General features: G+C 28.0%; 2 protein-coding genes across 7 annotated transcripts; one reads left to right on the top strand and one right to left on the bottom strand.

Moving 5' to 3' along the window:
• The first annotated feature begins 62 nt into the window (after positions 1 to 62).
• On the top strand, positions 63 to 10,830 carry LOC145187068 (tRNA pseudouridine(38/39) synthase-like). 6 transcript variants are annotated; one of them, XR_016449726.1, is made up of 17 exons: positions 63 to 226; positions 418 to 482; positions 3,210 to 3,343; positions 3,923 to 4,016; positions 4,518 to 4,625; positions 4,742 to 4,790; positions 4,924 to 5,026; positions 5,479 to 5,539; positions 6,155 to 6,214; positions 6,647 to 6,720; positions 6,935 to 7,049; positions 9,215 to 9,274; positions 9,436 to 9,499; positions 9,827 to 9,889; positions 10,126 to 10,183; positions 10,435 to 10,556; positions 10,651 to 10,830. XR_016449726.1 is itself a non-coding variant. In XM_090078293.1 (16 exons), exons 2-16 carry the CDS (start codon positions 423 to 425, stop codon positions 10,728 to 10,730), a joined length of 1,245 nt encoding a protein of 414 aa, XP_089934419.1. In that variant the 5' UTR covers positions 63 to 226; positions 418 to 422; the 3' UTR covers positions 10,731 to 10,830. The 6 variants fall into 6 exon arrangements, 4 of the variants coding, with proteins under 4 accessions (XP_089934419.1, XP_089934420.1, XP_089934421.1 ...); XR_016449727.1 differs by having other exon boundaries at positions 108 to 247; XM_090078293.1 differs by lacking the exon at positions 9,215 to 9,274.
• Positions 10,831 to 14,209: 3,379 nt separating this feature from the next.
• LOC145190602 (tumor susceptibility gene 101 protein-like) lies at positions 14,210 to 24,886 on the bottom strand. Its single transcript, XM_090078291.1, has 10 exons — positions 24,525 to 24,886; positions 21,465 to 21,532; positions 18,045 to 18,129; positions 17,581 to 17,646; positions 16,973 to 17,136; positions 16,320 to 16,775; positions 15,968 to 16,060; positions 15,490 to 15,626; positions 14,906 to 15,008; positions 14,210 to 14,696 (listed from the first exon to the last, which is right to left on the bottom strand). Exons 2-10 carry the CDS (start codon positions 21,507 to 21,509, stop codon positions 14,592 to 14,594), a joined length of 1,254 nt encoding a protein of 417 aa, XP_089934417.1. The 5' UTR covers positions 21,510 to 21,532; positions 24,525 to 24,886; the 3' UTR covers positions 14,210 to 14,591.
• Positions 24,887 to 26,353: the final 1,467 nt, after the last annotated feature.

Here is a 26,353-nt window from a genome sequence, read left to right as displayed (position 1 = left end):
AAAAAAAAAATTCTTTCTGATTAAAATTAACTCTTTGGTCCTACAAGGATAAGCGAGATTTTAAATGCAAGCGAAATTTTTGTTTTGTCGGCACGTTATTCTCTCCTAACTCTGTTCAATAATAATTGGATTGGTTCATTACTTCAGATTTGTCAGTGCTAAAATTGTGCAAAGTTTTTTTTTGAATAATTCGTATATTAATTGTTAAGTTTACATAAACATATATGTAAGCTCTTTTGTTTATAATGTAAGAAAAATTTTTAATTTTATTTAAATTTCTCGGAGCGAGAATAAAACCACTTAAAATGATCACATGTATTAGGTATATTACAGGATTCCACCTTCCATGATTCCCTTTAGTTTATTTAGATTGTGCATTTGAAGCAAAAAATTTTATTAAATCTTAAAATTTTTTAGAGAAAATGAATGAGAGCGATGATGGTAGTGATGAAGACGAAGAATTCAGTTTTTTATCTAAAGAGGTTAGAGGTCTAAATAATATTTTGATAAATGGTAATGCTATTTTGTCTATTAGTGAGTTCATTATTATGTTTATAAACATCTTAAATATGTTTCATATCTTAAATAAAATTTTTAATGTGGAATATTTTTAAAGTTATTATACATACTAATCCAAAAATTTATCCAAAAAAAAAATGAATGAAAAAAATTTTATGATAAGTTCTGTCATATTTTTATAAAGACAAAAAAAGATTTTTTAAACAAATATATTACAAATACTATCACAAAATAGATTGTAGCAATTATATAGCATTTTCATTTAAATACAAATAATTTTAAAAAGAAAAAAAAAAAAAGAAATGAAAAAGAAAAAAAACAATGTTAACTCTTTATAAACACTTATTTAACAGCTCATATTAATGTTACCATTTTTGTTAAAAGTTTAAAATAAAAATGATTTAGTGGTTAAACATTAATCTGAAATAAAAAAGTGTTCCTTAATTATGTTGTTTTGTTATAACAGTATTTAACAAAAATGCCATAAAAGTTTTGTGGCATAACAGCAGCATTGATAATAATAAGACTAAATATTATCATCAGTGATACATCATTTGTGGACTTTCTATTTAGTATCTGTCCAGATATTATATTGAAAAGCGATATCCAGTGCATCACTATCTTTACCAATAAGTCGAAATGAATCTTGAAAACTATATAAAAACTATTAATGTTTTTTTTTTTAAGTAATAAGTTTGTATTAAGCTGTCACAACCAAGTTGTTTGTAAGCCTGGATGAGTTTTTTAACCACTCTCTTGTAGTTTGTTATTTTAGTTGAAAGGAAAAGACTTCACCTATACCATTATTGTCACTGACATGAATGCTACCTATCTAGAGCTTTTCTTGCAAGCTAGTAGAGAAAAGAACTCATCATAGTTTGTTTACAAATCAATGGCAGATTCTATTCCTATAATTATTATGCAGCACTAAGTGATAAAAATTTATCAGGTTCATAAAAACCCCTTTATCTTTTTCAATTGTCTTTACAAAGTTTTTCATTAATCCCATTATGATTTATAATGGAAATAGTATAATCTTGTTGCTATCTTTAAGTGATGGATACATTACATTTTTACTCCCTGTCTGCTGTAGCAAAGTCTCTTGATATTTTGAAATAGTATAATTCTTTTGAATAACTATCTCATTATCTGAGTATATCCATCCTGAAGACCAAGTAAGATAGTAGTAACTTTTTAGTCACCTGAGAAATCACTTATTTTTGGGGAGTGCCTAGGAGGTTTTTTTAGGTCAAGTTAGGTAATTAAGAGGCATGGGGCATATTATCAAATTTCTAGTATGTTTTAATGGTGTTGAATTTTGGATAAATTGAACATTCCTTCTTTAGATTACACAGTATCTGAAGATCTAAAGATTTTGCTTTAAATGATTGGAAAACAAACTAGAACATCAAAGCATCCTTGTCCATTTTAAATTACTTTATCTCCTAACTTTTAAAAAGCTGATCATTATACTTGTATAAAAATGTTGTTCATGCTCCTTTATATACAGGGGATAAAAGCAAAAAAATACTAGAGCTTGAAAGTATTCCTAGTCTACATATACTGTCAGGTTTTGGAACATATTATTGAATTCATCAACATGAAAGGTGCAGTTTTTGGTATCATAAATAATTAAGTTTGATGAAAAATAAATTATGATATTGTTTGTTAAATACATACCGTTTATTTTAACAGTTGAATCACAAAACTTGGATAAATTACAACAATTGATTATTAAATAAACTTGAACTTCTTTAGTACTTTTTATATTCTGTAAGGTTAAGTTCAAACAAGCTCTTGAATCCATTCATCAGAATTTCAATCATTTTTGGTGAATGCAAAGAATTGTAGAGCACAGTCCAAACAATAAAGAAGTGCTAAAAAACCTAGTTGTTGCTTACAACTATAAGCACTTTTAGAGTAGTTTTCTATTTGCAGGAATATAGTTTATAAAAAGTACAGTATTAAATGTCCTATGAATAAATGTTTATATGATTTTTTAATGTAAAATATCAATAATATTCTAACCATTCTCATGGTAATAAAGTAATTGTAGCAAGCCTGACTTGACTGTTAACAGCCTAAATCCCTAGGGTATGGCTCCTAAAAATCTTTTTTTAATTTTTTTTTGGTGTTATATTAAACTAGATCAAAATTCAGTGGCAGGTTTTAAACTTCATCAAACAATATTTTCTCGTTTAAAAGTTAAAACTATTTAAATCTATTTTAGGGAGTAAAAATTTACACTTTACATGGTCATAAAACTTAAATCTATCTATGAGTTTTGATCTAGTTACCAAACTTGAACAACAAACTTTCTGGACTCTTCCCAGGAAGTTTATTACTCAAGTGTGCATGATTTCTCCACATGCTTCAGTAAAAGAATTGCTTTTTACATTTTTGGAGCGTGGAAATGTTTTCTGATAATCCCAAAAAAAATTTCTGGGGGTATGTTGCAAGGTCTTAGGGGATGTTCCTATGCATTGTGTAGTGTTAAACTAACAACTTCTTAAAACAAAAAAAAAACATAATTTGACGATGATAAAAAAGGTTTCACAAAATATCTTTTTTTGCATCTCAAAGTTATTTATTGCTTTGGTTATTGAGATGTTATGGTTAATTTTGAACTCTTGGTTGTTTCTTAAAAAATTTGGTTCAAGAAGTAATTTTTTTATGATTTAATTCTATAGGAGTTATTATTGAAATGTAAAGAACTTAGAGATGAAAATAGAAATCTAGAAAAACAACTGGATAATTTTAATCTCCAGCGAACAAAGAATTTAAAAAAGAAAGAACACAAACAAAGACCATTTAATTTCAAAAGGTAAATTTTTTGTTGTAAACCATACAATGAATAGGTAATATTTAAATTTTTTTGCAACCCTTTCAATAAAAAAAGTAGAATTTTAAATTAACCTTATGATAAAAGTAAGCTGTACTAAATGTGCAAAAAAATTGTAAATGTTAAAAACATATATACCTATATAAACCTACATTTATTCTAAGACTTCTAGAAATATATTTTTGATACATTTGGCAGCTAAGAACATATAATAATTCATTTATCTATCTAACTATTTAGAAGGGTTAAAAAGAAAATTAATTTTTTTTTAAAAACATTGATTTTAATGAATATTAATTTCATTCATTAAACTCAGAAACCAAGTTTGTATTAACCATCTCAGGAATGCATTCCTTGGCTAAAATATCAACCTGTAAGATCTTTCATAAAGTAGCATATTTCTAACTATTGCTTTATGAATATGCAGATTTTGGTTGACGATATATTTATCAGTTATTTCTTGACATTATTTTAGCAATAATGCATTTTGATAAAGACTTTGTGTATAACTTAGATTCATTTAATTTTCGTTTCATGTTATGAAGGCATTTTTTTCTTTAGCTATAGAAATCATCGAATTGCATTAAAGTTTCTATATCTGGGATGGAATTATCAAGGATTAGCAAGCCAAGAAACAACTAACAACACTATAGAGGTAGAAAATAGTTGAAAAGTCTTTTCATGAGAGGTAGATTTTTATTGTCTGTCTTTTTTAATATTTAATATGATTTTTAAAAAATTTATTTCTTTTTTACTTATTCGCTAATTCATTCATTTAATTTTCAAAGCAAAAATATTTAATCTACCTGCACTAAAGAATTTTGAAACTAGTTATTAACATAATTTAATATAAAGTTATGTAATTTCAAACTCAATTTTTAAAAAGGAAATTAAAAAATGTTTTAGTGGGCAAACATGTTGTTGTTGTGGAATTATTGTTCCAAATTTAAAGTGCAAATATTTATTCAAATTTTAGAGCACTAGGTTTTTTCAGATAATTTTTTAAAAAAATGATTTACTAGTAAATTCCATGATGATAAAAATACTTTCATTTGTACAATCAGTTAGGTTTAAATATTTAGTGAAAAGATATTTAGCAGATGTTAGAAGATAGCCGTTTTGAAATTATTTTTAAAGTTTAATTTTGCTAATTCAGGAAGTAATCTTTAATGCTTTGATCAAAGCAAAACTGATTGAAGATCGTGTTTCATCTAAATATTCTCGGTGTGGTAGAACAGATAAAGGAGTTAGTGCTTTTGGACAGGTATTTTAATTCTTTTGAAATTTATTATCACAGGAGCAATCCAGACATTATTTAACATTCTATTAAAATTCTTTCGAGGTTTTTATTATTTGTTACAAGCATATAAAGTATTTTAGGTTATTGCTCTTAATGTTCGATCCAGTACCCTTGTAACTGAAGAAATAGGTATCACATGATTATTGGGTTTACATTATGATAAGATATCAGATATTTTACCATTTTCTTATTTTGCTGTTGAGTTTTTATTTTTAATTTTTTGTTTCTTTCTCTAATACACCTTAATTATTTGTTTTCACAGATGCAAAGGAGGAACTATTATATGTCAGACTTCTAAATAAGATACTTCCACCTGAGATCCGTATGTTAGCATATGCTAAAGTTCCTCAAGATTTTGATGCTAGGTATAGCATTCTTCTTTTAAGTACTTTATAAATGTAACACTGAAACATTCAAACCATATTTAAAAAATTTTGATAAAATTAAACAATTCTAAAGAAAACTTTGTAAAAATAAAGGAGAACTTAGTTCTGACTTTCTCAAATATTGGGAAATAAAATCTTTTCTATTTTCTCACCAGAAAATCTTTGTAAAAGAATCTAAGTAGAGGATTAAGTAATAGATTACTAAATTGAAAGAAGAAGCTTTGCAAATGGAATTTCTTTAAAACAACATCTCTTTTTGGAAAAAAACTTTAGATAAATAATCAAAGGCTTATTTGATTACAAAAGAATAAAATAAGAATTTTAATATTTTCTTTATATATCTGTTGTAAATTTAAACGTGACATTTTTTTAAATTATAATTTTAAAATATGATTTTATTAACTTTTTTTTATTTATTTTTTTATTTTCAGATTCAGTTGTGATACAAGAATGTATAAATATTTTTTCACAGCTGAAAAAATGGACATAAAGGTAACAAAACATAACTCTGACAAGCACAGCATTCTTTTCTAGCTTTCGCCTAAATATGTAACTTACATATAGCAAATATTGTCCCTTTCTTATAAATGTGTTATTAGGTAATTTTTTTTTTTCCATTTAAAGAAATAAAAATTAATATTTTTTTATATAAGAAAATTGTTGTTGTAATGTTTTTGCATAATCAATTGGTTTTTTTTTTATGTTGCTACAGAAAATAGTAGTGAAAAAGCTTTTATCCTTATATGAAAGACTTTAAATTTTAGTGTCTCAATGTTGTTCAATAAGCTATAACAATATTTTTTTTAGTAATATAAATTTTGACACAATAATTTTTCATGCATCTCTAATTACATATTGTTGTGCCTTGCTGCATGAGACATTAAAACTTAAAAGTTAACAGTTCATAGGAAATAAATAAGATAAAAACTTTTATTTTTTTTAAAAGATGTTAAAAAAATGTATACAGGTGCAAATGTTCAGAAATTATTAATAATAAGTGTGCATGTTTTCTTTAAGCCAATATTTTAAGAAAAGTTTTTAAATGAAGTAGTACTGTTTGCAAATTTCTCAATAACTTATATTTCTTAACAGACTTCTTATGTTTAGCTAATGAACACTGCTGCTCAGAAATTGGTTGGAGAGAAAGACTTTCGCAACTTTTGTAAAGTTAGTTGTTTTTATGCCTAAAGTCATTTTTAAAACAGAGCATTTGCTTAAGCTATTTTACAAAAAAAACTAAAAAATGCTTGTTTTACTATGATCTAATTATCAAATTTTTAAAATTTTGTTTGTAGAAAAAATAGTTTGTAGTTTTGAAAATCAGTTAATGATACTGAAGTTAAATATTTCTTTAAAATGACTCACTAATATTGAATGACTCAAATATGTATGATTTTTTCATAAAGTTGCCCAATCAGTTCTTTGAAAAAAAATGTTTTCAATATCCTGAGATGTTGTTGCAAAAAAATATCCTTGTACAAAAATGTCATTGCATAGTTAATTTTGTTAAAAGTATAGAAGAAGGTCAGAGATCTTTTCATTTTTACCAGTAACAAAAAAAGTGTAGCTAAAAATTTTAAAAGTTATTTCTTATTTCAGGTTGATGTTGGAAACAATGTAAATCATTTTATTCGAAGGATTGTTTCTTTTAATGTTCAGAAGTTACAAGACAAGTGAATTATTTCTCTCTTTTACTTGACAATATATGGAAGTTTACAATATTTAATAATATTAAATATTTTTTATAATAGTTATAGAATATTATGTTAAATAGTATTTAATAATATTAATAATATTTAATATTGTTGGCAGAAACAGTAAAATTTAGGGATTATTCCTGCAATAATATTTAGTTTGAGTAGTTAGTGCAATTTTGGTTTTTTTTAGAGCTTATGTTGACATTTGTGAAATGGAAATAACTGGTTTGGCATTTTTGTGGCACCAAGTTAGATGCATGGTAGCTGTTTTACTTCTAATTGGGTTAGGAGTTGAAAAGCCTGAGGTTTGTTTCATTTTCAGACAAACAATTTCCAATTCTGCTATAAAATCAAATAATAATCACCAAACATAAAAAACAGGAAAAAACCAATCTTTTTTAATGTCACTTTTGTTTCATCAATTTGTCAAAGACTTCACAAGATTTTATGAAATCAGTGTCTTTCACAAATTTTTATAGAACCTGGTTTATGCACATTTTAGTGTTCTACAAAATTTTATGGGCTGAACTTCATTTATGCTTATTGAACAAAAGCCAAATATCAAACATTTGTGTTGCAAATTAAATCAAAACTCTTCATGACCTTAAAATTATAAGGTTCTGTTTCCACTTTTAGCAGTTTAGAGAAAAATAGCTTAGTAAGTTTGATCCCTTAAGTTAGAGCTGAACACAAATCATTTTTATCATAATCAAAGAATGGTAAATAAATGTCTGTCAGTTTTTTTCAATTAACTATTACTGTTTGAAGATGTCTCAAAAGAGATGCAAAGTAAACCACATAGCCCTAGAATTTACAAAATTATTTAATTAAATATGATTCCATCAATTTATCCAGCATAAAAAGCAACCGTACTAAAATGCAGGTTAAGATGTTTTTGGTTAATATTTTTATCTTTCTTTAGAAATAGGAAAAAAGTTAATAGGAAGTTGTAAAAAAACTGTTAAAATCTTGATCATAGTTTTATTATTGTACTGAAAAATTGTACAGGTTTTATTGTACTGAAACAGGTTTTATTGTAAGATTAACAATTAGATAAACATAAGAATCGAATCAGTTATTATTTAGATAGGGATTTGGGTTTGACTATGAATTAAAGTAAGGATATCCAGAAAGGCAAAGTTTTTAATGACTCACAATCAAGGTAAATATAAAACACTTACTAAGCTCTTACATAATAGAACACAAGGCAACTAGGTAAAAATACATATATTCCAGTTTATAAAGTTTATTTCCAAAGAAGTTTTTGAGTTTTTTTGTTTAAACAATTGAAAATGAAATTTTTTGTAATACGTTTTGTTAGACAATGTTATGTAAATTGTTTTTTAAGAAAAGTAGTTAAAAAGCAGATTTAAGGAAATTTTTTTTTATTCTTACCATAGTTTACATTTACTCAACTTATCATAGTTTACATTACTCAACTTATCATAGTTTACATTACTAAATTTATCATAGTTTACATTTACTCAACTTATCATAGTTTACATTACTAAATTTATCATAGTTTACATTACTCAATTTATCATAGTTTACATTATTCAATTTATTATAGTTTACATTACTTAATTTATCATAGTTTACATTTACTCAACTTATCATAGTTTACATTACTCAATTTATTATAGTTTACATTTACTCAATTTATTATAGTTTACATTTACTCAATTTATCATAGTTTACATTACTCAGTTTATCATAGTTTACATTACTCAATTTATTATAGTTTACATTTACTCAATTTATTATAGTTTACATTTACTCAATTTATTATAGTTTACATTTACTCAATTTATCATAGTTTACATTACTCAGTTTATCATAGTTTACATTACTCAATTTATCATAGTTTACATTACTCAATTTATCATAGTTTACATTTACTTAAATTGTGTTAAATATGTGCATCTTTTAACTAAGTTTAAATTAGTTCAATGAAGAAAATATGTTTTTATTTTTTTAATTTAAAAAATTTATTCGTTTGTAAGTTGTAAAGCTTTGAAATAATTAAAAAATTCGTACTGTCCTTAGACTGCATATTTTCTTTAAAAAAGTATGTTGTTTGCTTTTTTTCCTTTTTTAATACCGTAATGTCCTGCGACGTTCTGCAGCATTTAACTTAATAAACTAAAAACAGTTTTAATGCACTAAAAACAGTTGTTTTTTTTTTTAAGTTTAACAACATTCGTGAGTTAAAATGTTGATTTACTTAAAGATATATAATATTATAATCATCTTCAAAGAAGTGAAATTTTTATCTAACAAATTGAACTAAAATAAATTCTTTTGAATGGCTAATAAAGCAGCGTCAAAGTATTGAAAAAAAAAGTATCAATGCATCCATTAAACCTTAACGTTTTAAGTTTTAATGCCGTAGAATGCCGCAAGACACTACAGTAAATATACCAATTTTGCTAAACTGTGGCAATTTCAGCTTAATTGGACTTTTATTCAGGTATATCGCCGGATCATCAGTGCACCGTGTTAGGCCAACCGTGCACTGTATTAGGCAAAGGTAATCTTGTAACATTTCCATTTTCTAAAAATATTGAAATGATATTTTTTTATGCTAAAAATATCATTTGAATATTTTTATGCACGCATCTATAACAGTTGCAGTATCTGGAAAATCAAGTTCAATACATTTTAAAAATACTTACAAATCATATAATTTAGATAATCGACCATTTATTGGATGTTGAAAAATGTCCAAGACGTCCCCAGTACGAGTTGGCATCAGGTATATATGAGCGTTACATCTTAAGACTTTTCTTAAACTGTTTAATTTTATAAGAAGGAAGTCAGTTAAAATTAATATAGGTCAAAAACGTAATTTTTTTTATTTGGTTCGATGTCATTAGTATTTTTTTTTTGTTTGGCTCGATGTATTTTTAAAAATGCCTGTTTGATCAACTTACATGACATGTCTGTTCTATCTTTTTAATTTTTTTTTTTTTTTTAACTTTTTATGGATGTAGTAATAGTGGTTTATTCCGTCGTATATATTTCAAAATTAAGCTAATCAGTCTGAATTTTGTTTTTTGTAAATAAATTTATTAAACCTTAGAAATCCCGTTGGTACTATACGATTGCATGTATGACGATGAAATAAAATGGTGTTATGACAAAGGTGAGTTTGTTGATAATTAAGGTTTTAAAACTTTTTTTTTTTTTTTTATTGATTCTTTTTTTAAAAAAAATCCAAACATTAAAATGAAAAATATTTTATTACTGAAATCATCAAAATTTAGTCGATAAATAGTATTTAATGTAAAAAAATCATGTATCTGGATGTAAAAGTTTTTCTAAATTTATCAATATTCCTTCAATATAACTTTTGAATCGACGTTGCTTTCTTTTTCTCAGAATACAACACACATAACGTGAACCTACTTCAGAAGATGTGCACCACATTTACAGTACAGTAAGTCAACTTTTTATTTCTTAATATTTAATTTTTTGTATGCTAACAGTAAAATTCCACTGCTGATCGCACATTGAAAAAGTTTTTTAATCCCTCATACTGGAAATGTTTTTTTGAAACATCTACATGTGTCAATAGGTGAAGTTTTGTTTTCAAATTTGACCTTAAATTTTTAGGAGATTAAATGGTTGCAAAAAAAAATAAAAACACGGTTTCAATTCTGTTATTATCTTTAAAACACCGTTTTTTAGGTCAGCCATGATAGCTTCCATGTTAAAAGATCTTAACGCATGTTCAAACACCACCATAGCTGCTATTCTTCCCACTTTTAAAGAAAAAGATCATAAGCCTATTGGTAAAAGAGCTGTATGTGGTATGATCTTTGAAATTTAAATCCAAAGTTCTATTTTCATTGTGAATATTCTTTATAAGTTTCCAACAATAGACTAATGAGATTATATTTTTAGAGGGTCTCAATCGACACTTGGAAAAACAAAACACCAAACGACTGAAACGCGAACAAGACTTTCTGCTAGCCCGCACGTAAATATTACTTTTCGAAAGTTACGCAATTACAAACCTAAATCTGTTTCACGGTATAAAATGTATAATCAGCAAGTACGTTTATATTTTTACTAGCTCAAGTATATTGATGTTTTTATTGTCATAGCATAACTTTATCATTAGCAAGAGGTGCTCTTTTAGCATTTATTGTAAGGGTATCTCTTGAGGGTATCAACCACTGCGATAGTCTGGAAGGAAGACTGTTTTTCTGCTTACTGTTAACGTAGGTCCAAATTTTTCAAAATTTTTTGACACGCTAGGCCAGCAAATCTACCTCCATGATAGGTCTTAAGAGCAACACCTAAATGTTTCAGGTATTCTTTAAGATGGGGACAAGTGCTCTTGAGAAACTTTAAGAGGTGGTTCACAACTCTAAGCAAGAGATGAAGCTCCATGGGTGGAATTAAGCACTAGAGAATCGTCTGAATGAAAGAGTATTGGCTCATGAATCACATATCCAAATTCTTTAGAACTTGAAGAACCTTTAAAATTAGAAAAAATAAAGTAGTAGACAATAGCATTTTAAACTCTTGGTCTGCTTCAATAAACTTATCACCCTAGTGTTTCATTTAATAGACAAGAATAACTTACAAGTAAAGAAATTAATACTTTTTGTGATTGAAAACTTTCTGCCACCTTTGGCTTACTGAAGCATAATTATCCCTTTGAGAGATGCTGATGAGTTTGCAATGACTGTAAATGTAATCACCTCAGATGCAGTTTGGTTTTTTTTCCACTTCAAACAGATTTTTATGAAAGGCACCCTTTGTGCAGTTGTGTAAAATTGCTTTCCCAATTACTAAAAAACAGGGGCTACATCTTTTATCCACAACTAGCAAGTTTTTGGGTCCCATACTGGCTGGGTTTGCAACAATATATGTGGTGATTTTCCACTGACTTTTTCAATAGTGAAATTCAGGCACTGACACGTGGGTAATTTTCTTGTCAGTGCACCAGGTAGAGAGATTTTGTCAAAGTCTTATAGAGGTGGTAGGTTGACTTTTTCCCCTTGCTGATTCCGAAGATAAGAGTGCGGCATCATCAAAATCTATTGACTTCTGGAGGATGTATTGGGCTCTTTTTTTCAGTATGTTAGTCAGAATACATAATGCTTTTTTGAGACAAAGGAAGCACAGAGCTTTCCTCGAAAATTTGAATAGAATGAATTAGGTATGATCAAAAGCTTTGAATATGTATTTTCTTGAAAGAACCTAAACAGATAGATAATTTAGTGTCTAGTGTATTAACTAGCTCAGAAGCATGGAAAATTTACAAAAAAGGGTATATTCAAATTCGTTTTGATTTATTTAATTGTTTTCTACAATTAGATTTTTTGATTAAAAGCTAAATAAATTAAATACCAAGTGTTGATAAAAAGTTATGTTATGATACTTTGTTGACCAAAGATTAGTAGTTGTTTTTAATTTAAACTTAAAAACAAATTAAATTAATCAATATAAAAGTATTAAGTTATCATCTTTCAAGTTTTTATAAACCTTGCTCGAAATATTTAAAAAGAATCTTCTCTCTCGGACTCCAATCCCAGATTTCAATTTTTGTTCCTAGGTTATCAGTATTGAGTGTATAATCACCCCAAAGAGGGTTTCTTCTGTTCACTTAATTAAGGTTAAATGTGGTCTGGATAAGGGGTGGTTTTAGAACTCTTTGTTGCTTTATCTAGCTTTATCAACCTAGTGATTATTAGCTAAATACTAGATTGCCAAATACGTGACTTCTTTTCTAATTTATCAGATTAAAATCCGTTAATTTTCACAACTTTTAAGATTGAATGCTTATATATATTTAAATTTTATCAATTGCCAATTAAGAAAATTTTAGCTTGAAAAAGCTATCCTGCTTTTTTTCACTCAATAAATGCAACTAATTAGGCCGTGTTATTAAAGTTAGCCTTGATTCCAGAAAATTTAAAGGTCTACTAAGAAGCTTATGCTCGTCATATTTTCGAAACAGTTTTGTTGTTTCAAACCATGGACGTATAAGAGATGGACTTGCAACTCATTGTTTTACATCAAAGAGGCCACAGAAATCAGCGAGCCATGCGAGTTTCAGACAAACTCTAAATTTTCACCTGTCAACAAAAAAATTTAATAAAATGGCTGCCAACAGTTTTAAAACAGAAACTCTGATCACGTGGTATTAGTTTAAACTTTCATAGCATTTGTTTCATTAGATTGTTCAGGATAAAGTAGCTGCTTCACGCGTTGACAAATTACTAAACAAATTACACCAAGGTAAAGGAAGTTAGTTGTCAGTACAAACAGATTTTCATCATTTTTTCAAGATGAACATTTGCAAATTTGGGAACTTTTTTCGTGTAAGCAAAGTCTGTCAATGATAAAATAGACCTGTAAGGATAATTTTAAAATGACTAAAAATAGTACTGCTAAACAAAAAGAGCTTAAAAAAAATTTTTTGTCAAGATCTGGTATCATTCAAATTCTTGATTCTTCCGGCCTTAATTTAGTGTATTTTTTCCGATATGTCGTCATTTGTTGCCTCGACTACTCTGTAAGCTCCATACTATATATTCCACTATGCATTATTCTTTTATAGGTGTATTTTCTAAGGGGCTTTTTTATAATTCATTTGATATAGCAAAACCTTTTAAAAAGTTTTTGAAATTTTTAATTATCTTGCAAAATGCGGCCAGATATTTCATGTTTTGGTTTTTCATATTTTATATATTATTTCATGAAACCAATATGGTAATACAAAACTCTAGGTAATTACAAAACTAGTTGATACTTTGTATCATTTATTACATCTCTAGTTATATATGTATTAAAGTAGTTTAGTAAATGATCTCAATTTCTATATCATTATCCGCGTTATTTCTTAAAATATTAGGAATGTCTAGCTATACAAAGTTAAGCTTGAAACTTGGTTCTATTGCTGTTATCTTTAATAACTAAAAGAAAGTTGATGACCAAAAGTTTTCGACGAATCCGACAGACTTTAATATAATTTAATTTCTATTGTTTAAAACAAAAGATTTGTAACAATACGCAACGAGCATGGTTCGCAAAAAAAACAATATCGTTGCACGTCCATTTCTTATACGTCCATGTTCAAACTAAACCACTATACAAGCCTACATACTTTTCACGGTCGCAGCGGTTTAATTTGAAAAGGGATGTTGATAAATAATGTGAAACATATTTACGCCAACAGTAATGTTTAAAGACTAATTACAGAAAAATTACTGTTTTTTTTATTTACGGAAGCGGTTTTTGGGTAATGACATTTATACTGATCATGTTGAGAAAATTTTTAATTTTCTTCCAACTTTGAAATTAAAGAACTTAGTGTTTACCGAAAGTAAAAAATGGGTACCAATTTTTTTAAAATTTTAACCGTAACCTGTAGTAAAGATGGGGTCAAGAATTTTCCTCTTGGGCATTTTAAGTGGTAAATTCAATAAAGTTTTAACAAAGTTCCGTGTTAAGGTTTTAGAAAATCTTTTTCATTTTAATCTTTTATAATCTACTTTCTGAAAGCCACAAAATGGATTCATGGGTAATCTATTTTAACGGTGGGAAAAGGAGGAGGGAATAATAAAAATGATAAAAAGTCATTTACAAAGGATCAGTAAAAATAAAACATGCGGAGAAGTATATGAACATTAAGGTATGAGAGTTTATCTTTATGGTTTGTAAATAATTTCCTTCATGTTTTCAAAACCCAAAAAGTTTAAATAAAAAAACGATCTTCTGGACGTAAGATGAAAAATTCGTTTATTTTCTAAAGCGAAAAAACAAAAAACTTTAAGATTAAAAGATGATAACAAATTATTTAAAAAGGTGCAATAAAGTTGTTGTTTTGTTTATTCATTAAAGTTAGGTGTCGATGAATACGGAGATGCAGCTGCTCTTGCTTTTTGTAACGTAGCTCGCAGTATAAACTGTGTTCGAGATAATGTCCTTACCGTCTAAATTTGAATAACAGATTACAATCATGCAAAAGAAAAATGCCAATTGATTCATTTTCATATTATACGCAAGAGCACCTGATAAACTTCCAAAAATTTCAAACGAAAACAGAGAAAATTTTGTCATTCGTTTACCGACGCACTTTTCCATAGTTAAGTCTAAAAACGGAGCACAAAACTCGTACTATGTTCATAAACCGAAAAATTACCTTTAAAAAAGTGTCTAATTCTATGACCTCTTTCTGTAAGGCATCGCTTAAATAATAGATCGCATCCACAACTGCTATTTCTTCAGCAAACAAATCTAAGATTCTGAAGATAAAAATACACATATACAAAGTCTTTAAAAACTGATTTTGAGGTTTCTATAAACTGACGTATTTTGTTTTTTATTCAAATAAAATGACAACGTTTTGGTATCGTATGTAATAATATGTAATATAATACGTATATACTAAAATAGGTCGTCCACAACCCATATTAACTGTCGAAGTTTTAGTTTGATATAACAAATTAACGTGAAGGTACTTTTACGATTTATTCATTGCATCAAATTTAAAACTTAAAAAATTCGTTACAAGGTTTGTAATTAAATGAATTTTTCAATTAAAAGAATTCCACTAAACTATTTGTAAATAAAAAAATAAACAGACTTTTATAGTAAAATATGAGGATTTTATGTTAACATGCTTTAACATGCTGAATATTAGGATATTTAATATGAAGATAATATAAAGATAAATCTGTATATCAAAGTAAACTTTTTATTGGTTATATAAAGGTAATATCATACTGGTTATATAAGGGTGTCGTTGTAACAACAGCTTCATCTATATTCATATTGTAGCTATCATTTTCCAGCTTGACTATGTTTTCATCAAGCTCATCGTTTTTTTGCTTCAGCAAATGTATATTTGCTTTCAGTATTTTCTAAAAATAAATCTTTTACAAGAAGCGTCAAAAAGAAAAGTTTTTATAAGAAATATTTATCAAATACACCATAAGAGTTAAATTGGTGCAGAAACTATTTGCTTTTGCTATTTCTAAAAAAGAAAATTAATGCAAAAGTTAAATATTGGAATAACGAATAGATTTGGCTTGTACTCTGACACCTATCACACAATCATACCAGCAATTTTGACGTGTCAACTGAAGAATCTTCTTGTGATTTTGACGTGGAGTCACTTCGAGAATCTTCTTGCGGTTTTTTAATAGAAATAATAATTATCTTAATCTGAAAAACTGTATAAACAAAAAACAATATAAAAAACCTGTTCATTTTCCATTTTTTCCATAAAATCTTTAAGTTCTTTATTTCCATTTTGTAATTTAGTTTTGGTGGACTCCAACTCTTCCAATTCGTTCTATAAATATCAATAGTAATTAATGCTATTTGAATGTCGAATATAATTTGCATGAACTTTAACTCACTGTGATAAATATTAACTACATCAATTTAAACTCACTGTGAAAAAAATTTATTGAGATCCAGTTCATTTAAGTATGAATAAAAGAGAAAATCTTTGTTTTTTCCATTAAATAAAAAAATTTTCGTTTTTCTTTTTCTTTTTTTAAAATAAAGGACAAGTCTTAAATGAATTCCTAATGTGAAAAAATATTTACATTTCCCATAAGAAAAACTTCTTTTACTCTCATTTTAAGCTTATCTTCAGCAGATGAAAGCAAAGATGCTCGATAATGCTCATCTGGTATCACACTGCCTTGCCGTGTAATATTAGATGTTGCTTGATAGCCACTAGATAATTGGTGTTGGGCAACATTTTGTGCTGGGTACTGTGTAGAAGCACGTGTATAATTAGCTCCATTAGCAGCACCACTAATATTAGGGTAATTTTGTGTTGTTGGATAAGGAACTGGTTGATAAGGAGCTGGTTGATAAGGAGATGGCATATTAAGCACGGGCATACCTTGCTGGTATGATTGATTAACTGATGCTTGAGAATGGCCTAAGTATGGTGGGTGGCCGATAGATGGAACAGATTTAGAATATACAGGGCATTCTGCACTGAATATTGAGCACATTTTCTGAATTAGAAGTGATAGGTTAGATGATTTTGGCTAAAACAAAAAAGAAAATTCAGCATTTTTTATGTTAGAAAACTTTAGTGGCAAAAGTTTTAAATAATTATTAACTGTTAAATAAATTATAAATTCAAAGACTTTAATTTTAAAAATTCACAGAAATTACAAGTCTAAATGCAATAAAATATTTGTATAATAAAAATGAGCTGTAAACAATTTATCTTAAAACCTACATAACTCCATTCACTTATGAAAGGCATATAAACTTGACCAGATTGGTCAACATGTTTTCCAGTTTTAATAAACATTGAACTTGTTGGAGCAACATAAACAAGTGGAGCAACAAATGGATACCTTTGAAGCAACCAAATCTTTATTGGAATGTTATAAATACTACCTAAATTAAATTTCAAAAGTAAAATGACTAAAGTAAAAACAAAAAAAAAAAAAAAAAAAATTTTGAAACTTTTTTGAAAAAACTTTCAAAATATTTTAGCCATAATAAACAAAGCTATCATTGATAAATTCCAGAGAAATTATAAGTAAACACAAAATTAAGTTATTTAAATAACTTTTTAAAACAATTTATAAAGTGTAAGCATAAAATGTTAATGACATGAGCTAATGTAGTAGAGCAATCATTTCTTGGGCATTTTATGAATTTTCATGGAACTCCCATAGATTTTCATGACCCCCCCCCCCCCCCCCCAAGCTTCAACTTATGCATTTTATGAATTTTCATGAAACTCCTTCAACTTTTATCTTTCTCTAACTATTAGTATTTGTTGTAAAAGATTTTTTTGAAAAATTTGAAATAATAAAATCAGTTAAATATCTTTACCTTTAAATTGAACAGGTATAGTACCACATAAACAAAGTAAGTGACTTGTTTTTCCATCATTGGCCACTAAAAAATCACTGCCTTATATGTAAGAATATTTTAAAATGGAAGAATGGAAGATATAAAATTTAATAGGAATTATTTTCATTATACAAAATCAAACTTTTTCTTAATGAAAATTGGAACAATTTTCACTAAGAAACTTTTTCCTTACTTTGGTCAAAATTTATAAGTGATCTTTACAAGAGATATAAAGAGGCATAACAAATATTTAAAAAAGATGTTTCCTGGTATTTGTTTTACACACCAAATAGTTTAATTTTCTTAAAAATAAACAAATAAGAAAACAGAACATATTCAAACTTATTAGGATGTTTTTTGTAAAAAAAAAAAGTTAGTAACCAATAACAGAGCAACTTCACAATAGTATTTGAGTTTACTTAAAAGCAAAAACTAAAACTCACCAAAAGTTTCTTCAGTGGGATAAAGTTCATTATAGTTTTTTAAAGCATTCAATATATCAATTTTTGCTTCAGACTTGTGCTGATACTAAAATAAAAAATTATTCTGTTTGTTTAAATATTATTTTTCAGAAAAACTTGTACCTAACTATTCTCAATTTTTTTTAGTCTAAATCAAAATTTTTGATCTAAATCAAAATATATTAATTTAAGTTAAAATATTAGCAATTCAAGAACAAAATGGTAAAAAAAGGTAAAAGGACAAAAGCAATTGAAAATGTTTTTAATTTTCTTGAGAAACATTGTTTTACAAAAACTTGTTTGCTATCATTTATTATATATATATATATATATATATATATATATATATATATATATATATATATATATATATATATATATATATATATATATATATATATATATATATATATATATATATATATATATATATATATATATACATATATATATATATATATATATACATATATATATATATATATATATATATATATATATATATATATATATATATATATATATATATATATATATTTCAAGTTGTATTGTTTTCAAATACAAAATCTCATGTTCGTATAATGCTCAATACTTTGTATAAATAGAGCAATATATATATATACATAAATATAAAACAAAGAAACAATACTTTGTATAAATAGAGCAATATATATACATAAATATAAAACAATTTAATTTCATGGTTACCATTTAATTTCATGGTTACAGAAATGGAATAAAAATGAATAATTATTTGATTTTGATTTTGTTTGTCTGTTAAATTTGTTAAAAATGTTAAATTTGCTTGTCACTCAGATTAATATTATCAGAGTTTAAACTAGATCCACATGCAGTATTAATACCTAAACTGAGATTTACATCTGGTATTTTAAAATCACCACCATGATCACTGAAATTCTCCATTAATATATTATCAAAAAAGTTTTTATTCCAATCTACTTGAGAGCCCAATATAAGCTTAGTCCATTGTAGAAAATTTTGATATAAAACATGTTAACTACTCAAATTTTGAAACTGACACCATGAACTGGAAGAAACTTCAATAATTTCTGGGTTATTTTGGGTAAAATATTGTTTGAATTGGAAATTAGTTTTAAAAAAAAATTTTTATTGGCTAAACTTTCAGTATGAAACATGGAAACAGAATAAGTGCTGAATCAGCCAACCAAAGTTTGTGGGTTAAAACAAAAGCCTTTTTACTTAAAAGGTAAAAAGAAAGAATCAATGATTAGAATAGAAATAATATGACAGCAATTAAGTCAATCAATTTGTTGAAAAAAGTTTTTATTAGCTTCATTGACTGCTACTAATATTTTCCATATAATAAGTAGTTGTATAATTATTACAGGGAGATCAGATCAAGTGTAGACAATTTTTTAAAGTTAGTTATTTAATTTTTTATCTGAGTTTTTATTTATATTTTTAAGCTTAAATAAAACTTCATACTCATGTGTAATATTTTTATACACTTTGCAGATCAAATTTTTAAAAAATAATTTACCATGGAAAGAATAAGGTCAACAGCTTCAGAGCTTATTTTCAAACTGTTCGACAACTTCTAAGTTCAACAGCTTCCGAACTGTTGTTTTCAAATTGGAAATACCTCTAGTGAGATTAAGATTTTGAAGCCTTGTGTTTGCTGATCTGCTGTATATAAAATCTTAATACATCTCAAAGAAACTGTATCTGCTCTTTCAAAGGTAAGAACCAACTCAAATTGAAAAACCAGAACAGCCAGCCTTATCAAGAACACTCAAGAAATGGTACGATGCAAACCATATTACAAGCTGATCTAAAACTTACAGCATTCAGAAAGAGCAAAGCTTAACTGCAGTCACAAACCACTAGAGCAAAAGTGTTAAGTAGAGCGAAACTTCTTTAGGTTAAGCTTAAGAATGGCACACAACCTCCAGTGCTGTGGACAGATAAGAAATTATTTACAGTGAAAGCAACACACAATAATCAGAACAACTTGATTTATGCACAATGAAAAGAAGGCATTCCAGTGCATGAGCAAAAAAATTATCAGTGCCAAAAACCAGCATCTATAATGGTTTGGGCAGGTGTAACCTCAACAAGTGAAAAAACACCCCTAATCTTTATTGAAGAAGGTTAAAAATAAACCAACATGTTTACTTAAAAGTTTTAATAGAACAATAGACTCCTTGAATCAATAGGATGCTTAAAGAAACTGGCATCATTCTCCAGCAAGATGGGGCCACATTTCATACAGCAAATATTGTTCAAGATTTATGCAAGGACAATATGACACAGGTTTCTGGGGAAAGGGTTATGGCCTCCCTTACGACCAGATTTAAATCCCATAGATTTTGAAATTTAAAATACTTTGGAAAGCAATCCATGTTCATCCTCTCACCAAAGTATAATATTGCTGAAAGCTAAATTAAGAAATTGCTGGGACAAATTTTCACTAGAAACCATCCATGCTTCATGTCATAAGATTTTCTGAGAGATTAAGACAAGTGGTAAAAGCTAAAAGAGGTTACATCAAAAAAAAAACTTCTCATTTATATTTGTATGGTTATGCACTTTATTTATGCAAAAAATTAAATCATGTTTCCTTACTTTTGCAAAGTTATTTAAATAAAGATTTGTCTACACTTTGTCTGATCACCCTGTATAATTATTTCAAATAATTATTTAACTAAAATTACTACTGTTTTCTGTATCCAAAATTATATAAATAACAAAAACAGTTAATACTAAGGCATTAGGTTGAAATTCTATGTTATGTAAACTGCTGATTCAAAAGAAAAGAAACATGTTCACTTACTATAAAATTTATAAGTTTTTTTTTTTACGATAGAATTAAATAAGTTCTACCTTGCTAAACTCTAATAGTTTACTTCTTTTGCAAAGAGATTCGTTTTTTTAAGAGCAATCAAATGCAATTTGTTGCAAATAAAGAAAGTTAATAATGAAATTTAAACTATTTAATGAAATCTCATTAGATTAAAACTTTTGAAGAACTTGATTTTTATTATGAAGAGAAAGCTGAAAATTGGTACATGGCATTATCCAAAACAAGCTATGGATTGGCAAACTAATAATCTGGATTTAAATTGCCTTAAGAACACTTGGCTACGGCTAAACAAACAAATAATGAAGGACAGCCCACAAAATTTAGAAAATAGTAACATTATATCACTATATAATACCATATCAGTTAAAATCATTTTTTTACAATTTGTTATTTTCAACTGCATAGGGTCTCATTGAAGCCTGATTAAGTCATTTTGCAAGTTGAACTCTTGATTGGTATGAAAAAGAGAGCAAAGGTGCTCCATTTTATATATTGACAAGTATGAAGGAAAGATGTGCTCCACTTTCAAAATTTATCATTATGCTTAAAAAGTTTACCTGCTTAACTTTCAACTTTTCAGCTAAAAACGAGTCCCAGCCCATTCTCTGCAACAAATATCAGATAACTAAATAGAAGAAAAAAAACTGCATAATAGTAAAACATCTTTTGTATAATAAAATAGAAAATACAAGTAAACTTAACTGAATCAAGTACAACAAATAAATTTAACAATGGTCTAAAATTGATAAACCATTTTGAATAACCTTTCTAATGTTGAACAGGTTTTGGAAATGTTGATATAGTGGTATTTTATGCAAAACTTGATCAAACATTGTTAAATAAAGGGTGGTTAAATTTTAAGGGCCGATGTTGAATGCGAACCAAACCTAAGCGTAAACTATTTTTCTGTATTTAATGTGTCATTTCTCAATTTCAGACTGACTCAATTTGAACCATGGAAAGTTGCACAATTGAGCAACGCGTTAAATTTATTCAGGCCTATTATGAAAATGGGCGTTCAAATCAAAATGCATATCGTGCACTTCGTGAGTTTTTCGGTCAACTTAATCGTCCAAATGTGTGTACAATCGGAAAAATCGTGCATAAATTTGAGCACACCGGGTCTGTAGGAGATGTGAAAAGACCAGCGGATGCTCGTACAGCTTGTACTGTCGAAAATATCGCTACTGTTCGCAACAGTGTGGCCGAAGAGCCGTCCACATCAACTCGTCGTCATAGCCAACAATTGCACCTCTCACGCTCGCCGATGATGAACATTATGCATAAAGACTTGCATTTACATGCTTACAAGGTGCAGTTGACCCAAGAACTAAAGCCCACTGACCATCTCAAACGTCGTCAATGGTCAGAATGGTGGCAAGAAAAGGCAACCATCGATGATCAATTTCCGAGGAAAATCATCTTCAGTGATGAGGCCCATTTTCACCTTAGTGGCTTCGTCAACAAGCAGAATTGCCGCATTTGGGCGAATGTTAATCTGAGAGTGATTGTTGAAAAACCAATGCACCCACAAAGAGTGACTGTTTGGTGTGGTTTATGGGCTGGTGGCATCATCGGACCATATTTTTTCCAAAATGATGCCGGTCTGGCAGTTACTGTGAATGGTGTTCGCTATCATGAGATGATAATGAACTTTTTATGGCCCGAATTGGACCATATGGATGTGGAGGATATGTGGTTTCAACAGGACGGTGCCACTTGCCACAAAGCTAACAAAACAAAGGCTCTTTTGCGCGAAAAATTCAATGGCCGTGTTATCTCACATGGTGGCGATGTCAATTGGCCGCCAAGATCATGTGATTTGACACCGTTGGACTTCTTTCTTTGGGGGTATTTAAAAGAAAAGGTGTACATTGATAAGCCAGCAACAATTCAAGAGCTAAAGGATGAGGTAATTCGGCACATTAACGGCATAGAACCTCAATTATGCCTCAGCGTCATCGAAAATTTGCACCATCGGATGGAGGTGTGCCACTGAGGTCACGGCGCCCATTTGGCCGATATTTTATTCCATACATAATCGAATCATACCATATTATCATAATAAAAAGATGTTACAATAAATTCCTTAATAATTTGTGTTTTATTCAAATTTAACATCGGCCCTTGAAATTTAACCACCCTTTATATTATTCAGTTTGAAGAACTTAGGTTGTTACTTGATCTTAAAGCATTTGTATGGCTCTTTTGTATAGCAAAAAAATAAATGATACAGCATAATTTTTATCAAACTTCTAAAATTTTTAGTTTCCATTTAAAACAATTTAGTTATGTTTTTTTTACTTTAACATAAAAAAATATTGAACTTTGTGAATAGCATATCTAAATTGAACTGAAAATATAATTCATATTTTTCAAAAAAACATGGAATGCTCAAGTAAAGGCCTTTGAACACTACTAAAGCTTTTTAACCCTAATTTCAAATCTAAGCTCTATTTTTTTTTTTTAATTTTCTAGTTTTTTTACAATAATCAATTTATCATTTTTAAAAAACAAAGCATTTTCATAAGCATTTCTATTCAATAACTATGAAAAAAGTTATTTTTTTTTAGATTAAATATATAATATAATGACTTCTTCAAATCAAAATATAATCCTAACTGATTCTGCTATATCTGTGGCTGCTATACACTTTTCTGACAAAGACAAAAAGTGGGCTCTTTATGCTGTGCCATATTAGTTAAGAGTGTGATTTTACTAAACTTCCATGTTGTCTCTGCATTTAGGACAGTCAAGAAAAATATCAACACTAAATACAAAAAGAATGACCCAATTGCAACACTCTTGTAGTGGGCATGCCAAATATTGCATCAAGATTTTATTCTGCACTTTTGTGAAAGACATTAATCTTAGGTATGTTCTATCACACCTAAGATTAATGTCTTTCACAAAAATGAGAAGGAAATTATTTTTTAGGAACAAATTTTCCAATTATTAGAAAAAAATTAGGCTTCAGTGCAGCCCAAATTGATTTAAAATTATTGTCGATTTGTTATGTAACCTCTACGACATCTGCACTTGACTTTAGATGAGTAAGATAATAGTAGTACAAAAGTAATTTGGATCCATCTTTAATAATTTACGTGGACCAGCAATTATATGTAAAAATTATCATAGAATCATTACTGATTAACTTTTAGTTTACTTGAAGCTCAAACACCTTTAATTTGAATTTTTATTCACCTTGTTTAATTTTTGCTCCAGTGCAATGCTTTAGCAATGGATTTATTTTTAGCAAAACTACTTTAGTTTAAAGTTTTAGGGAGCTGAATTAAATGTACTTTGCACTGGTTACTATACTTGGTTTTTTGTAATATGATTATCAAATGTCCAAAAAGTGTTTGTTATCAAAATTAGGTTGTTCTGCTAAATTTTCTTGATTAAACTGTAATATTAATTACATAACCACAAAAATTATTACATGATATTAAATAAGATGCCAAGAGCTTATGATAGAATTAGAAAAAGCATAATCAAGGCATAAACACTCCAAACAAAAAATATATATGTGAGGAATTTTGTATTTTAAGTTAAAATGTTTGTTCAATAACCACATATCAGCTTTTTTGCTCTCAATAATAAATCCTTAGACTCACCTTGTCAATAAAAAACTTTCTTAGTTTTTACTCGCAAGATATTGACTAACACCATAGATATCGTCACATAATTTTTCAGACGTCTTTGTTTTCTTTTACATTTACGATTTCAGAAAACTAAAGTCAGTTAAAAGAAACCAGCATAAACATATTGTTAGTATATTATCGGTTCGGTATTTTGTGTTTGAAATAAGCATTGGGACAACCGTCTATTTTAAGTTTTTATTTCGATTCGGTTTTATCTGAACCGAATAAGATTTTTTTTTTAATTTGATTCATTTTTAGTAAACCATACATCCAAAATATTAAATCAACTTTTCAATTTTCAAACTTTTTACAAGGCTAACTCGATTTTTGTTTTTTCTTGCCTTAAAACATAACCGTGTCATTATCATCTCGTAACCAAGTATAATGTTAATGTTATTGCCATTTATATATATATACATAATATGTCGTCAGTGAAACTGCAAAACCTCGTAATTGACTTTTTGTAAAATGTTCAGGAGAGAGTTAAAACTAAATAGATTAAAAAGTTTATTTTTACATATAATAATCTTTTGCTATTAATTGTTATATCGTGTCTCTAACTGATATCAAATATTTTGTAAAAAATATAATCACTAGGGGTTGGGGGAAAGCAGTTACGTGTTTTTGTAATTCATGTTTTGACAGCTTTTGGTAGATACAAGGTTTTTCCACTAAAAGGTAACTAAGTTGTATAGACTTTATTTTGCACGTTTCATTAATTTAATTTCCTCAGCCTGCTAAATAATTTAGTGTTGGGGCTCTAATTTTTTTTAAATGATACTTGTTTTGATACTAGTTGTAAGAAAACTAAATATTCAATTAAAAATTTAATATTCCATGTGACATTTTACGATAACAACAACATTTATGACTGTTGACACAATATTTATCAATCTCATCAAAAAATATCTCGACAATAATTATCAATCTCATCAAAAAATATTCTAATACAGTTGGTCAATCTTCATTAATAAAAGTAATCTCAACTAATATTTTAAGTCGTAATACTCAATTAATAATGCGGAAGATTGTCATAAAACTCCCAACAATATGAGGGCAGAACTTGTTTGAGTTTCTGGAGATGATTAAATTTCATCTCAGAAAATTTACGTGGCTGCGAGTAAAGTCTAGTTGGAAGGAAAGGACCACGTGCTGGCCTCTTAGGCAGTGGTTGCCATTCATCTGAATACAATAACTTGTATTTCATAATTCCTTCTGGTGTGTACATAATACACCTAATGTCTGTTACTACTGGATCACCAGTTTTAAACCTAGGTCTAATTGATTTATAGTACGAAACCAGTGCGTAGGATTTAAAGAAGTCGTGGGTTAGATATTTCACCGAGTATGGATTTTTAACGCACGCTTCGCGACATACGCCAACATAGTCAGTCGGCAGATAAATTTCTTAATTCCTCAAACGGTGTTCGATTGTACTATGAACTGAATCTACTTCCATTTGAGTGTGACCTTTTTCCAAGTAGTGCTGTTCTATCGTGACCTTATGTTCAATTGCTAGGGCTAACAAGGCATTCGAGAAAACTGCGTTTCGGTTTTGATAACAGCAACCATCTCTGTACAGAATCAACCACGTACATGTAGGGTTTGAGTTGATAAAGGCTGTCACATGGTCCGATATCATACTCGCGAACACGTCTCCGTCTAAACCTCCTTCGCTTTCATTCCATAAGTAGCATGTGACGTTACCATTAGCCTCATTGTAAATTGTAAAATTATGAACGCATAACTTTGTTTTGTAGTAGAATGCATTGGCTTTAAGAAATGGAGCCATTTTGACAGCT

Source organism: Hydra viridissima, unplaced genomic scaffold (assembly GCF_058129835.1).
Source record: "Hydra viridissima isolate aposymbiotic clone 2 unplaced genomic scaffold, HvirCarnegie_v1 scaffold_2, whole genome shotgun sequence".
NCBI classification, from domain to species: Eukaryota; Metazoa; Cnidaria; class Hydrozoa; order Anthoathecata; family Hydridae; genus Hydra; species Hydra viridissima.
The sequence above is the reverse complement of the archived record's forward strand: the minus strand, read 5'-3'. Positions and strand labels throughout refer to the sequence as shown.

Coding starts and splice junctions, on each gene's coding strand:
- LOC145187068 (XM_090078293.1), top strand. CDS start 423: ATGAATGAGAGCGATGATGGTAGTGATGAAGACGAAGAATTCAGTTTT. Junction 4,626..4,741: donor GAGTTAGTGCTTTTGGACAG/GTATTTTAATTC, acceptor AAAGTATTTTAG/GTTATTGCTCTTAATGTTCG. Junction 6,215..6,646: donor ACTTTCGCAACTTTTGTAAA/GTTAGTTGTTTT, acceptor TTCTTATTTCAG/GTTGATGTTGGAAACAATGT.
- LOC145190602 (XM_090078291.1), bottom strand. CDS start 21,509: ATGGGCTGGGACTCGTTTTTAGCTGAAAAGTTGAAAGTTAAGCAG. Junction 15,627..15,967: donor AAAAAATGGAAAATGAACAG/GTTTTTTATATT, acceptor ATTTATTTTTAG/AAAATACTGAAAGCAAATAT. Junction 15,009..15,489: donor ACGACACCCTTATATAACCA/GTATGATATTAC, acceptor TTTTATCTTCAG/AATCTTAGATTTGTTTGCTG.